The sequence below is a fragment of the Trichomycterus rosablanca genome, chromosome 12, assembly GCF_030014385.1.
Source record: "Trichomycterus rosablanca isolate fTriRos1 chromosome 12, fTriRos1.hap1, whole genome shotgun sequence".
Lineage (NCBI taxonomy): Eukaryota > Metazoa > Chordata > Actinopteri > Siluriformes > Trichomycteridae > Trichomycterus > Trichomycterus rosablanca.
In genome coordinates this window covers 9,006,532-9,019,559 of record NC_085999.1, presented here as the reverse complement: position 1 = coordinate 9,019,559, position 13,028 = coordinate 9,006,532, and the positions used below count along the sequence as shown (strand labels likewise).

Here is a 13,028-nt window from a genome sequence, read left to right as displayed (position 1 = left end):
CTAAAGAAATAAGCATGTGTTTTTAGCCTGATCTTAATCAGTGGCACACTACTGATTTCTACAAATGAAACATAAATTGACCACATATGTGTATAAATAGTGTAAAACTTTTTAAAATCCAAACCCCTTTATGATAAAATGGAAGTGCAGTTGTGGTGCAGTTAGTAAACATGAGGTAAAACATTTATGTAGAATGTACATCCAAAACAATTTAATACAAAAAAGTTATAATTTATTATTACTTACTAACAGCCATGACAACAGGAAAGACCACTAACTTTACCACTGATTAAGAAAATTGTCAGTGGTGGACAGCTTTTGCCTACATGTATTAATGATTAATGAAATATGGCACAGACTGGCACTTGGCAGAACAACAATGAATATACTGGAACAGATCTTCAGATGTAAAGAATTGACTCTACAAACAAAGATCAGAACTGTCCAGACTATGGCCATTTCTGTGATTCTTTATTGATGTGAAAGCTGGAAAATAAAAATGGTACAGGAAGATTATCAATGCCTTTAGATCCTGTTGCTGGAGAAGACTTTTTAATGGCAAACAAGACAAGACAAAATCAAGGAACCGTCCTGATGTTTAATTAGATCTTAGTCATAAACTTAAGTAAATCTATATTACTATTAGTGGTGAATAGTTCAGTACATACAGTACAAATTACTAAATTTCGTTGTACGCAAGTATAATGACAATAAAGGTTCTTCTTCTACAAGTCGCACCAAGAATTTCCCTTCCTAACTAATTGAAATTCCTTTTACAACTAACAGCTGGTAATTTATTAGTGAAATCAGCTGGGTGGTTTGACAATTAAAAGGAAAGGCTTTTTTGTCATTCTTTCAAAAACTATATTTTTAAATAAAATAAAAAGAATCAAACCACATTAGCAATCATATAAAAACCCTTTAATGTCTTTTTTTGTAAATTTCTCTTATTCTCTCTTATGACAATCAGGAACGGCTAAAAGTAAAAGCAGTAATGAACTGACCAAAAATAATGCAGCCAATATGGATTAATATTTTACATTTCTCAAGAAAAAGCAAATAGGACATTTTACCTAATAGAAGCGAGTCTGTAGACTTATTAAGTGAATCTTCAGCACCGTTAATGTGTCCCCCTGCTGTGGACTCCTGAGGCTTAGTACAGGACTCCAGCGCTACTATCTATAACCAGACAGTTCAGATGTAAAAAGAAATGATTGAGAAAAGAAACAGGCAAGGCTGGATAACAAGAGAATAGTATATAAACTCATAAATGTACTCTCTGCTGTAGGTCCTCCAGCTGAGATTTGTAACAATTTTCCGTCTCCTCCAGAGTCTTCTTCAGTTCCTCTTCCCTCTTCACAAAGTCCATCTCTCTGCAGAATTAATAAAACATCAACACTGAATGTGTTCCCTGTATACTCCACTGTGAAACTTACAGCTGTGTGTGTTCTTACTTTTGCTGATAGTCCTTAAGCAATTTCTTGGCTTTGCTGTATTTTTTATCCAAAGCTTCATATTGGTTCTGAGTGTCAGTTAGTTGCTCATTGAGGGCTTTGCAGAGAGCCTGAGCATCCAGACAGTTCTTTTCTAGGTAAGATATTCTTTCGGAGTTCTCCTCTATGCTCCTTTCCAGTTGCACCTGCCGTTCCGCCCATGATGCTCGTTCCCTTTCAGACTCTTTTAGCTTAAAGAAAGACAATATGTAAAAAGTATGTAAATATAATCTTTAGAAAAGTTCAATGCTATAACAAATGTATAAAATACACCAGACGTTTGCAATCTAACAAACAAGAATAAAATTACAGCTACTATATGTGCAAACATTCACCCTAAAAATCAAAGCTACTTCCAGTATGTACCAGGAGTTAATGTGTTATATAATCTCAAACGTTCAAATATCAAACCAAGCTAATGAATTCAAAACAGAGTAAAACTAGTAAAACTTAAACGTATTGAAAAAATGTAAAATTATTCAATATGATGCTAAACTGATATCTCACCTGATAGTAAGAAGTTTATAGCCATACTTTACCTTCTCTGTGAGTTGGTCTACTTCATTCTCGGCTATGTTGTGCTTTATCTGGAGCTGGATATAAAAATCAAAGCACATAAAAGAAAACTTACATTCATGTCAAAAACTATTTAGAAAACAATAGATTAACACCATTTCCAGGTACCGCAAAAGTGGTCCATTAGCCAAGTCACTTCTGGTGTCTGACATTTGTTCCTTTGGTTTTGCATTGACGTTAACGTAGGCAAATGCAGCTGACAACTACTGGGAGTTTACCTACCCAAAACCCTTTTTTGGTAAATGTATGCACACACTTGCCTCAAACAACATCTAATTCTTAACCAAATGTTCCTCGGTCCTAGCAGCATAGCACAGAACCTGCCATTAATAAAAGCATAAGCATGCTTTGTAGCTAAACACTAACATTAAGGGGTAACCAGTGTGGACAGAATTCAGTTTTTAAACATGAATTCAATGTCATTTTGCACAAGAGGACAAGAAACTACTTCTTCATTGCAGTAAAATGCAGAGACTATTTACAAGCAGAATTTCAAATGTAAAGTAAATAAGCGCTTAGCAAGACCTGCAGGCGATTCCAAAATCATTTCAATTCATATAATTACAGATTACACAAAGATACATGTAGTACAGTTTTAATGCCTTGTATGTTTTATTATCAACCATATTATTCTTTCAGCTTGTGAACCTTTAGACCTTTAAATATTTTAGTATAAATATATCATAGTAATAAAGTTTTTACAAAAACATGAATATTTATAGTAATAGTAATTTATAGCAAGTATAGTCATTTATAGTAATACTTTATATTAGGCCTCATTTTGATCCACTTAGACAGGTTTATCAAACAAAATTAAAGCACAACTAAAGTTAAATTAATTCAACAGCTAAAGTTAAATCAATTAAATAAAATAAAAATTCTAACAAAACACAGAAGCTCCACTCAACTCCTACATGCTGTTTTTAAACTGCTGTTTACAAAGGCAACCAAGTTCATTTGCTTCTTTAGTAGCACTCAGATGGTGCAGCAATCTGTTATGACAGCCCATCATCACTGAGATCTGGGTTTGAATCTCAGTTTGAAGCTGTGCTTGTGGTTGGCCGGGCATGATAGAATAAAGATAGTAAAAGATTGGCGCCCTGTCCAGGGTATTCCTGCCTTGTGCCCAGTGTTTCCGGTGTTTGAAAGCTGACCTGGCCCAACCCAGACCAGGATTTATTTATTTATTTGGGTTTTAATGCCATGTTTAACACGTGTATCATTTAATGGCAAAATAGGTATTATGTTTCTGTCTGTTTATTTTGTCTTTATACTTTGGGTCATACCCTAACCAAGAAAAAGTGGTTCAAATAAAAATGAAAGTTTTTTTGGAAAGTAATAAGATCATTCTAAGGTAATTACAATTTTTACATGATGAACACAGGTATAAATTGGTAAATAACAAATGTTAAGCATTGTTTATTTAATTAACCTTTAATAAACCATTGTTTATTTAATTGAAGAAAGTATTTGATGATTCAGATATTATTTATGAAAAATGTTTAGAAAAGACAAGCAGAGTCTTCAGTAGCCCAAAGGTAATTAGAGGGTTACATTCTTACCATTATAAAACTATTCAACCAAACATGACATCATTTAACAAGAATATGCAGCCAAGCGTAACCATTTAATAAACTATACTGTAAATACTTTTGCAGAGTAAAATATTGTCCTTATAATCATATTTTTGGTTCTGAAAACAGCTGGTGTAGTTTAATGATTACCTCTTTCAACTTGAAGCTGAGCTGTGCAGAATCCATGTTTGATGGAAGGAACATTCTTTCGTTCTCAGGCAAATCATACAACTCCACCGACCTCCTGCCGAAACTGGAAGTGACTATACAGTCCTCTTCTCCTTCTTCATCTTCCTCGTAATGCTCATCCTATAACAAGCGCACAATGACTTGAAGCCTTTAGAAATGTTAACAAAAGGCAATTTCAAGTAAAAAGTACCAGACGTTGTTAAATACTGTTGTATGTCTGCTACATTTTTCCTCATATATTCTTAAATAAGCAACAGATATACAAAGCATAAACTGAGCACACAAGCTTTGGGTAGTTTAAAGCGCTTTGCAAATGAGTAACTTAAATGAAAATGATCCAAACCAAATGATTGAAGATAAATAAATAAATGCTTGGCTTGCTTTGCATGACTAGAACACTTGATCCCTTTTGTTGAATGTTTTTTATGTTCAAATTCACATCTAAAAAATTCATCCAAAAATGCACAAATCCCAGGAGCCATCCCTGTGTCAATCATTTTGAATTATCGGATGTATTAAATCATAAGTCACTGAGTCATAAAGTGTGGCGAGTGTTAGTTGTAAAGGTGCTCAGGGTAATACAGCCACATCATAAAATAAAGCATGTGCTAGCGAGTCTAGTCATGATCTAGACCAGACAAACAAAAGCATGTTATGACCAGAATAAAGACCAACGCCTTGTTGTTCAATTTGAATTGATGTGCTAGAGATGATACTAAACCTGGCAGCAGGAAACAGCGATGTGAAATGAAGTTCTGCATTGCCACTTCGGCCGAAAGTGATAAACTGAAACGAGCTACCTGAGGTAAAAGCCTATCTCTTGTTATTACCGCTCCAGACATTTACTCATGCAGCATTTACAATGAGCCATGCCGTGCTGACACACCTCTTCTGTGGACTGATCATACGTATCCTCCAGTCTCTGCTGCTGCTGATGCCGCTCTTGTTCCAGAGTCTCACTGATCAGCCGGGCCACCTCACTCTGGGTCCCTGGTTTCTCCCGACCAATCAGGAAGCTGCCCAGGAAAAAGACATAGTTTAGCAGGATGGAAGTGGGTGTGGTTGCTTTCACTTATCTGTTCGGGTCTCTAGGCTAATTTTACTAGAGAGTGTATAGTGATCGACAGGTATTATTACAGCCACTGTGTGTGTGTATCTTTTACGTGATGTTATGAGCCAAACAATGCTGGCTTGTTCATTACAGCTGCCCTAGACTGTATAGAAATGTGCTTCATTTGCCTGTGGTCAACCATTAACATGCCAAACAAAGCTCTACAGATTACTGAGGCAGCACAGGGCCAGCTGAACAGCCCAGCAATTCCACTGAGGTAAACTATAATCACATAAGGTAATCAGTATAAAAAGTTACTCTGCTTGCCCCACCTGTCTGCCTCCTAAAATCAGTTATTGTGTCACCATGATCTTCTTTTTGTGTGCGGAACGAGTGTATAGTGCTTACGCTGAGGCATTTGTTAACGTCTAAGTAGGGCACAAAAAGATCAGTACTTACTGAACTCTTCCCTTTGTATTCTTAAGAACTGTAGCAGCAAAGAGCTGGGTCACTCCCACCAAACTGGTGCCATCAACTTCTACTATCTGATCATTCACCTGGATCCTGGAGTAAAAGAACACTATCGTAAACACATTTACTTATGCCACAGTTATTATTCAATGAGCTGAATATTTATTGTTTTTTAGGCTTTTAATATTCATTTTTGGAACATACAACTACTACTTTTATTCTAAACTATATAATTGATTGTGTTGTTTTGTAACCTCAGATGATATGTTCTAAATCAATTAGAGCAATTAAATGAACTGTTCAAAGGCATTAATGTATCTTGATGTTAAACATCTTAATAATAAATAAATCAATCATGTTTTACACACACGGTGGCTCATGAATGGGTGTGTGTGTGTGTCTGCCCTACGATGGACTGGCGCCCCATCCAGGGTGTTACTGTGTGCCTTGGGCCCATTGAAAAATTCGATAAGCGGTTAAGACAGTGAGTGAGTGAGTGAGTGAGTGTTTTACACATTTTGGTTACATTCATGACAGGACAGGTAATTGCTGGTTACACAAGATTTATCAGTTCAAGTCTTTAACGTCAAACACGATCATGGACAGTTTAGAATCTCCAGTTCACCTCACTTGCACCTCTTTGGATGGTGGGAGGAAACCGGAGCTCCCGGAGGAAACCCACTCACGGGGAGAACATGCAAACTCCATACAGAGAAAGGACCCGCAGCGCTCCACCTGGGAATCAAACCCACATGGGAATCAAACCCACCTCGGATCTTGCTGTGAGGCAAAAGTGCTACCCACCGAGCCACCATGCAGCCGTAATGTATCTAAATTCAAATAATAAAATTTCATTTATTTTTTAGCTAGCCAGAATGCCAAGTTGCTAAAATGATGTCTGATTTCATACTAAGTACTACACAGTAAATAAGTTCTAAGACTGTACAACCACAGGTAATGTACTACTTAGCACGATTTAGTAGTTATACCCGGTTTGGGGGAAGGCCAAAATGGTAGTTTTTTTTTTTTCGATCAAGCACTCTTGCACCCTGCTGTTAATGAGTGAGCAACTAACGCAAGGGTGTTTTCTATAAACTTTGTTATTTCTGACTTGGGTAGAGAAATAGAGATTATTTTAATACTTAATGACATGACATTTTCTGTGACCGTTTCTCACCTGCCATCTCGTGCCGCTGCTCCCCCTTCTGTGATGGTCTTCACAAAGATGCCCAGTTTCTCTAGACCCTGATCAGCTCCCACTCCCATCCCAATGATGCTGATACCCAGGCCATTGTCACCTGCAGCACAGAAGAAGCTCAGACCTGGCGAAGAATTTTCTCCTAATCAAATACGCTATGGGGTCCATTGAAACAAACTGCTCATAACGGACCGTAGCTCTATCGTTAGTGTCCTTTTAAGAGAGAATGTGTAAGAGTAAACTACCTTTCTCCATTTCCACTGGAAAGACATCCATCTTCTCCACACGCTTCTCCAGCTCGTACTCAGCCGACGCTGCCACGGGATCCACGTCATCGTTTCGCCGGTCGTAGTCTTCATTCGAGTATGTGGTAAAGACCTAGATGAGATACAAAGCAACACCAGGTTCTTTATATAACATTATTTTACCAACAGAAACATTTGGTGTGACTGTAAGCTTATGGCTGATGTGACATCAACCCATCAGTAGCCACTAATTTAACCTTAGGTCATACTTTAATTTAACCTTAGGTCACACTTTAATTTAACCTTAGGTCATCCTTTAATATGACCTTAGGTCATCCTTTAATAAAAGAAAGGTTTACATTTATAGTGTCAATAAGACCTGTAGCAAGCTAAACCTATCACTGTTAAGCTTATTAAGCTTTTAAGGTAAACAATGAACTTTATGTAAAATCCTGTTTAAGGCTGAGCTTCCCTCCACTACTATCTGTCCAAACCATAAAGACAATATTTGTTCATCACTGACTGCAAGGAAGGTTGGTAAAGTAGCAGCTATGCACAGGAAAGCTCAGAAGCTCTCAATTTAAATTAAACATCAACTGTCGGAGATAAATCTAATTGCCCTTTTTATCCGACAGCATTAGTTGAATAATGTCTTCTTCAGTTACTATTGAGCATTCACAGTAAATAAAGAGATGGTTTGTGCATTTTCATGGCTTAGGGAGGATGAAAGCTGTATTTAAAACTTTTCCACTGCACAGGACCCTATAGTATGGTATGTTATTAATTCTGTGATCCTACATTTAGTGGTTGTTTTCATTACCAAGTATCTGTACTGTACCTAAATGCTTGCTCTTGATTTGGTTAGCCTTCTTAACAAGGGACTAAGCGTACCAAAGAGGGCTGTATGGATGACGTCAGAGACATTGCCGACTGTTGATTGGTTAAACAAAATAAAACTACTGGAATGATGCAATACTAGCACTATATTTAAAAGCCATGAAAAAGTCATGGAAAACAAACTTAAATGCAGCTACAGAAAATTAAAGACCACTACAAGGGCAGCGGGGCAAACTAAAATTGTCCTAATGTTGCTACAGCTTTTGTTCACATCAGGGGAGCCCAATACGCCAATTGCGGTCAACCAGGCGATTGCAAGGTGCACGCTGGTAGAACCCACCTCATTTAAATTTATATTACATTCAAAAAGGCTATCGTATTTCAACACTTTCTTACTGCCTCAGGTGGCTGACTGCAGTCAGTGTGACTGACTTGTGTAAACTGTGGCAACTGTCTGATTTATTACTTGTTACTATAGCTACGCCAGAACTTTCAAAACGTAATCAAAGCTGGAAAAGCACGGTGCATCTTGCACACAGCTGAACAGTATCAGGTACATTGAGCAAATTTAAAAAGTGCTATCAGACTTTAAACAGCAGAATCAACATTTTAGTTTGCTTGAGCCGATTGCAACATGTATGTGCTTTCCATTTGGTGATACAGCTAAAGCTATTTAAGGGGCATGAGATACGTAGTCGGGGAATATTTTACAGCTTAGAGGATATGGATCTCGAAGTTTGACGCTATGCTATAGCACTACCATCAGGTCAATCAGACTGAGCTCAAGCACATAAACAGTGGGAGGGACTATCACCTGTTGACCAAGTATCACATGTTTACGGTTTGATTTTATCAGAGAAAAAGAATAATAAACAATAGGGTTTCGGCCACTCAGGTGGCGCAGCGGTAAAATATGCTAGCGCACCAGAGCTGGGATTTCGAATACATTGTATCGAACCTCAGCTCTGCCATCCGGCTGTGCTGGACGGCTATATGAACAATGTTTGGCTGTTGTTCATACAGGGATGGGTACCTCATAACTGATGCATTTACGACCTCTGCTGGCTGATTGATGGCGTCTGCACAGAGTCGAGGAATAATGCTGATCAGGGTGTGGCTCTCCGTGCACAAAGCTGATTGGCATATGCAGTCGGTATACTGCTCACGTATCGGAGGGGATGTGTGTCAGTTCGCTCTCCTCAGTCTCTTGCTTTTTCAGCACCAGTAGAGAGGAAGCGTAACACAAATGGGTAAAAATTGGACGAGCTAAAAATAGGGAGAAAAAGGGAGAAAATACATTAAAAAAATAAAACAGGGTGTCAGAACTTTTGGTGCTTGTACCCCTAAAGATATAAAGACAGTAAATATCAGTGCTTGATGATTCCCAGGGCTTGGCTGAACTCTCAGTAGAACAGTGGTTATGCTTGGACTCTCCTCCTCTGAACATTCCCCCATTTCTTTCTTCTCTTGTTTTTTTTCTCTGACTTTCCTGTTGCTATTGACTACTTCAGTAAATTTGAACAATGTCCTTTTTCTTTTCTGTAACCTAATCTCTGACTCGGTCTTCACAGAAACATGTCTCTTTATACCAGACTGTGTGTGTGTGTGGGGAGGAGAGAAAAGGTTTTTTTCTGGCTCCAGATACCTTTGAGAAAAACTCACTTTTCATTTTCTGGGTTTCAAAGGCCCTGGTTCCTGATTTCTCTTTTGCTATTTAGCAGCTTTCACACTCGGATCTAGGACAATTACCAGGTTAGCATCAAAGCTAATGTTGTTTTATTCATTTATCTATCTGCTCCGTCCAATTTGACTCAAGGCTGGTGTCCCAAATTTTTAATCGACTTTTAAAGTCCTGCATAAATAAAACAGTCCACGATGTACCAGCTCTGCATAATTCGTTTACGATAAGCAATGATTTCATCAGATGATATATATCTTTATACTGATAAACTGCACATTGTATACCTGTAACTTCAACCCTGCAGTGAATCTTACTTGGAGAATAAGGTGTAATTTAAGCTGTGTGTGTGTACTGTGTAATGACTGGTCAGTGCACTTCCCTTCTCCTTCAAATTCAGACCTGACTGATAATTGCTGCCCTTGAAATATTGGCTGCTTTTAAAGCTACTTTTTTAAGGTTAACGTACTAAAATAATAAGTGCTGTAGTAACACAGTTAACTGCTTTGTTTTTATGTTTTGATGCAGCAAACTTTCATACAGTATATACACTGATCAGCCATATCATTAAAACCACCTCCTTGTTTCGATACTCACTGCCCATTTTATCAGCTCCACTTACCGTATAGGAGCACTTTGTAGTTCTACAATTACTGACTGTAGTCCACCTATTTCTCTGCATTCTTTTTTAGCCTGCTTTCACCCTGTTCTTCAATGGTCAGGACCCTCTCAGTACCACCACAGAGCAGGTATTATTTAGGTGGTGGATGATTCTCAGCACTGCAGTGACACTGACATGGTGGTGGTGTGTTAGTGTGTGTTGTGCTGGTATGAGTGGATAAGACACAGCAGCGCTGCTGGAGTTTTTAAATACCATGTCCACTCACTGACCACTCTATTAGACACTCCTACCTAGTTGGTCCACCTTGTAGATGTAAAGTCAGAGACGATCACTCATCTGTTGCTGCTGTTTGAGTCGGTCATCTTCTAGACCTTCATCTGTGGTCACAGGACGCTGCCCACGGGGCGCTGTTGGCTGGTGGACTATTCTCAGTCCTGCATTGACAATGAGGTGTTTAAAAACTTCATCAGCGCTGCTGTGTCTCATCCACTCATACCAGCACAACACACACTAACACACCAACACCATCCATGTCAGTGTCACTGCAGTGCTGAGAATGATCCACCACCTAAATAATAGCTGCTCTGTGGTGGTACTGAGAGAGTCCTAACCATTGAAGAACAGAATGAAAGGGGGCTAACAAAGCATGCAGAGAAATAGATGGACTACAGTCAGTAATTGTAGAACTACAAAGTGCTCCTATATAGTAAGTGAAGCTGATAAAATGGACAGTGAGTGTAGAAACAAGGAGGTGGTTTTAATGTTATGGCTGATTGCTACTACTGTGTAGGCTATACACGGTACAGTATGTAATGTGTAGAAGCAAGTAAGTAGTGTAAGCTACTACTTACTTGCCTCTACACATTAAATACTGTACCGTGTATAGCCTACACATGATGGAGAATTTACACTACAGGTTGTTAGCACAGTAAGCTCGAAATTTCTATAACAGTTTACAAACAATAATTCTGTTCAGAGTCTATTTGTTTTCGGCATTTTTCCCCAACTTTCCTCCCAATCTCGTCGCATCCAATTACCTGATTGCATTGCGCTTCCTCACTACTGATGTTGACCTACAGCCTGGTTGAGGAGAGCCGTGACTAACACATGCCCCCTCTGACACGTGTGCAGTAGCCGACTGCATCTTTTCACCTGCACGAGGCGAATTCATATGCGGATCAACTTTGTGTACGGAGAGCCACACCCTGATCAACACATTATCCCTCGTCTCTGTGCAGACGCCATCAATCAGCCAGCAGAGGTCATAATCGCATCAGTTATGAGGTCCCATCCGGCACCCCATTGAACAACAACCAATCGCACAGTTCTAAATGGCAGCTCTGGTGTGCTGCAGCTCTGGTTATCGCTGTGCCACCTGAGCGCCTTAAGTCAAATTTAAATGTACAGATGTGTATGTGTAAATTAGCCCGTGTGTTCACTTCAAATAAAGAACACAGCTGTTTCTATGACAGTATTTAAAAAGTATTTCTTTAAACCCACGTAGCACACTGGATTCATGACTTATGTATGTGTGGTTATGTTGTGTTGGTTTTGAACCAGGCTTTAGTTTCTGAAGGCACCCCTGAAGGCATTGCATCTTAAACTACACACTACAACGATAATAATGCTAAAGCAAAACATAATTTAAAAACTCACATACTAAAGAATCACAAAGCCAGTGAGATGTAACCACTGCTCGGTGACTCAGCTGTAACTCTTTAATTGGACACTGGGGTTTATCTGTACGTGCAGATATTTATAATGTGGGTAAAAAAAGCCCCACAGATCCATTTGGCTCAGATCTACAACCACTGTAGTTCTCCACGGTTAATTCCTGTCCATCAATTCCACTCCCTATAAGTCAACATTACAGTTTATCCTCCACTACAAAGATGTGTTACTCCTAACCAACCACACACACACACACACACACAAACAGAAAGAACGAGAGCGAGAGAGAGAGAGAGAGAGAGAGAGAGAGAGAGAGAGAGAGAGAGAGAGAGAAAACTGTATCCAATCAAAACAAATCTGCTGTGTGAACACACACAGAACTGTATCCAATCAAAAACAAATCTGTTGTGTGCGCGCACACACATGCACACACACATGCACACACACATGCACACACACATGCACACACACTCTGTTTAACCTGGTTCTGTGTCTGGAGAAGCATTAACTGGTCAGGTAAAGTATGGAGCAGAAACACTTCACAGAAAGAACAAACCAACAAGCCACAGAAACAATAAAACATGTGAGAGTAGCCGCTCAGGTGGCGCTCAGGTAAAGTACGCTAGCACACCAGAGTTGGGGTTTTGAATACATCGTATCGAATCTCAGCTCTGCCTTCTGACTGGGCTGGGCGGCTGAATGAACAATGACTGGCTGTTGTTCAGGGTTAGGGGTAAAAAAGTCGGATCATAGGTCCTCATAACTGGTGCAACTGCGGCCCCTGCTGGCTGACTGATGGCGCCTGCACAGGGCTGAGGAATAATGCTGATGGGGGTGTGGCCCCCCCCATACACAGTGCCCGTCGGTGTATGAACTCGACTCGTACAGGTGAAAATTGCAGTCTGTACTGATGTGCCGGAAGGTCGAATCAGTATAGAGGACGCTTTCAATTGGACACGACTAAATTAGGGGAGAAAATTGGGGGGGAAAAGTGGGAAAAAATTATATATATAAAAAAACGTGAGAGTTCTACTGTACTGTATCTAACAGTCTCTCTCTCTCTCCTTCACACACGCACACACGCACACACACAAAATAAAGAGGAAAACGAGCAGCATCAGTCAGAATTGAAAATGTATTGCAAACAAAAACAATGTTTTCGGAACTTATACATACAGGCTGACCTGTAACAATTATTAAATAATAACCTCATCAAGATGAATTACACTAACCATGATTATTAAGAGCGGCAACAATTAATAATTATATTTATCTTTCTTGTAAGTAATCAGTCATGCAAAGCATCCAACTGAATTCATTATTGATACAAATATCAATTCCTGCTTGTCCCTCAGTTCCAATACAATTCTAATAACAAAACTTTGAGTCTCAGCAGTGCTGATCACACTTCCTCACACTAATG

The 13,028-nt window shown here is 39.1% G+C and overlaps 1 protein-coding gene across 3 annotated transcripts in view; it reads right to left on the bottom strand.

Moving 5' to 3' along the window:
• Positions 1-13,028, bottom strand: part of ppp1r9ala (protein phosphatase 1 regulatory subunit 9A-like A) — a 40,295-nt gene that overhangs the window by 12,922 nt on the left and 14,345 nt on the right. For all 3 annotated transcript variants that reach the window (XM_063006334.1, XM_063006335.1, XM_063006336.1), the window contains exons 3-11: positions 6,798-6,930; positions 6,532-6,652; positions 5,343-5,447; positions 4,719-4,848; positions 3,794-3,952; positions 2,033-2,086; positions 1,455-1,684; positions 1,277-1,373; positions 1,074-1,179 (exon numbers count right to left, since the gene is read on the bottom strand). In XM_063006334.1, the coding sequence (XP_062862404.1) occupies positions 1,074-1,179; positions 1,277-1,373; positions 1,455-1,684; positions 2,033-2,086; positions 3,794-3,952; positions 4,719-4,848; positions 5,343-5,447; positions 6,532-6,652; positions 6,798-6,930 (1,135 nt within the window). The remainder of the gene's footprint in view (positions 1-1,073; positions 1,180-1,276; positions 1,374-1,454; positions 1,685-2,032; positions 2,087-3,793; positions 3,953-4,718; positions 4,849-5,342; positions 5,448-6,531; positions 6,653-6,797; positions 6,931-13,028) is intronic.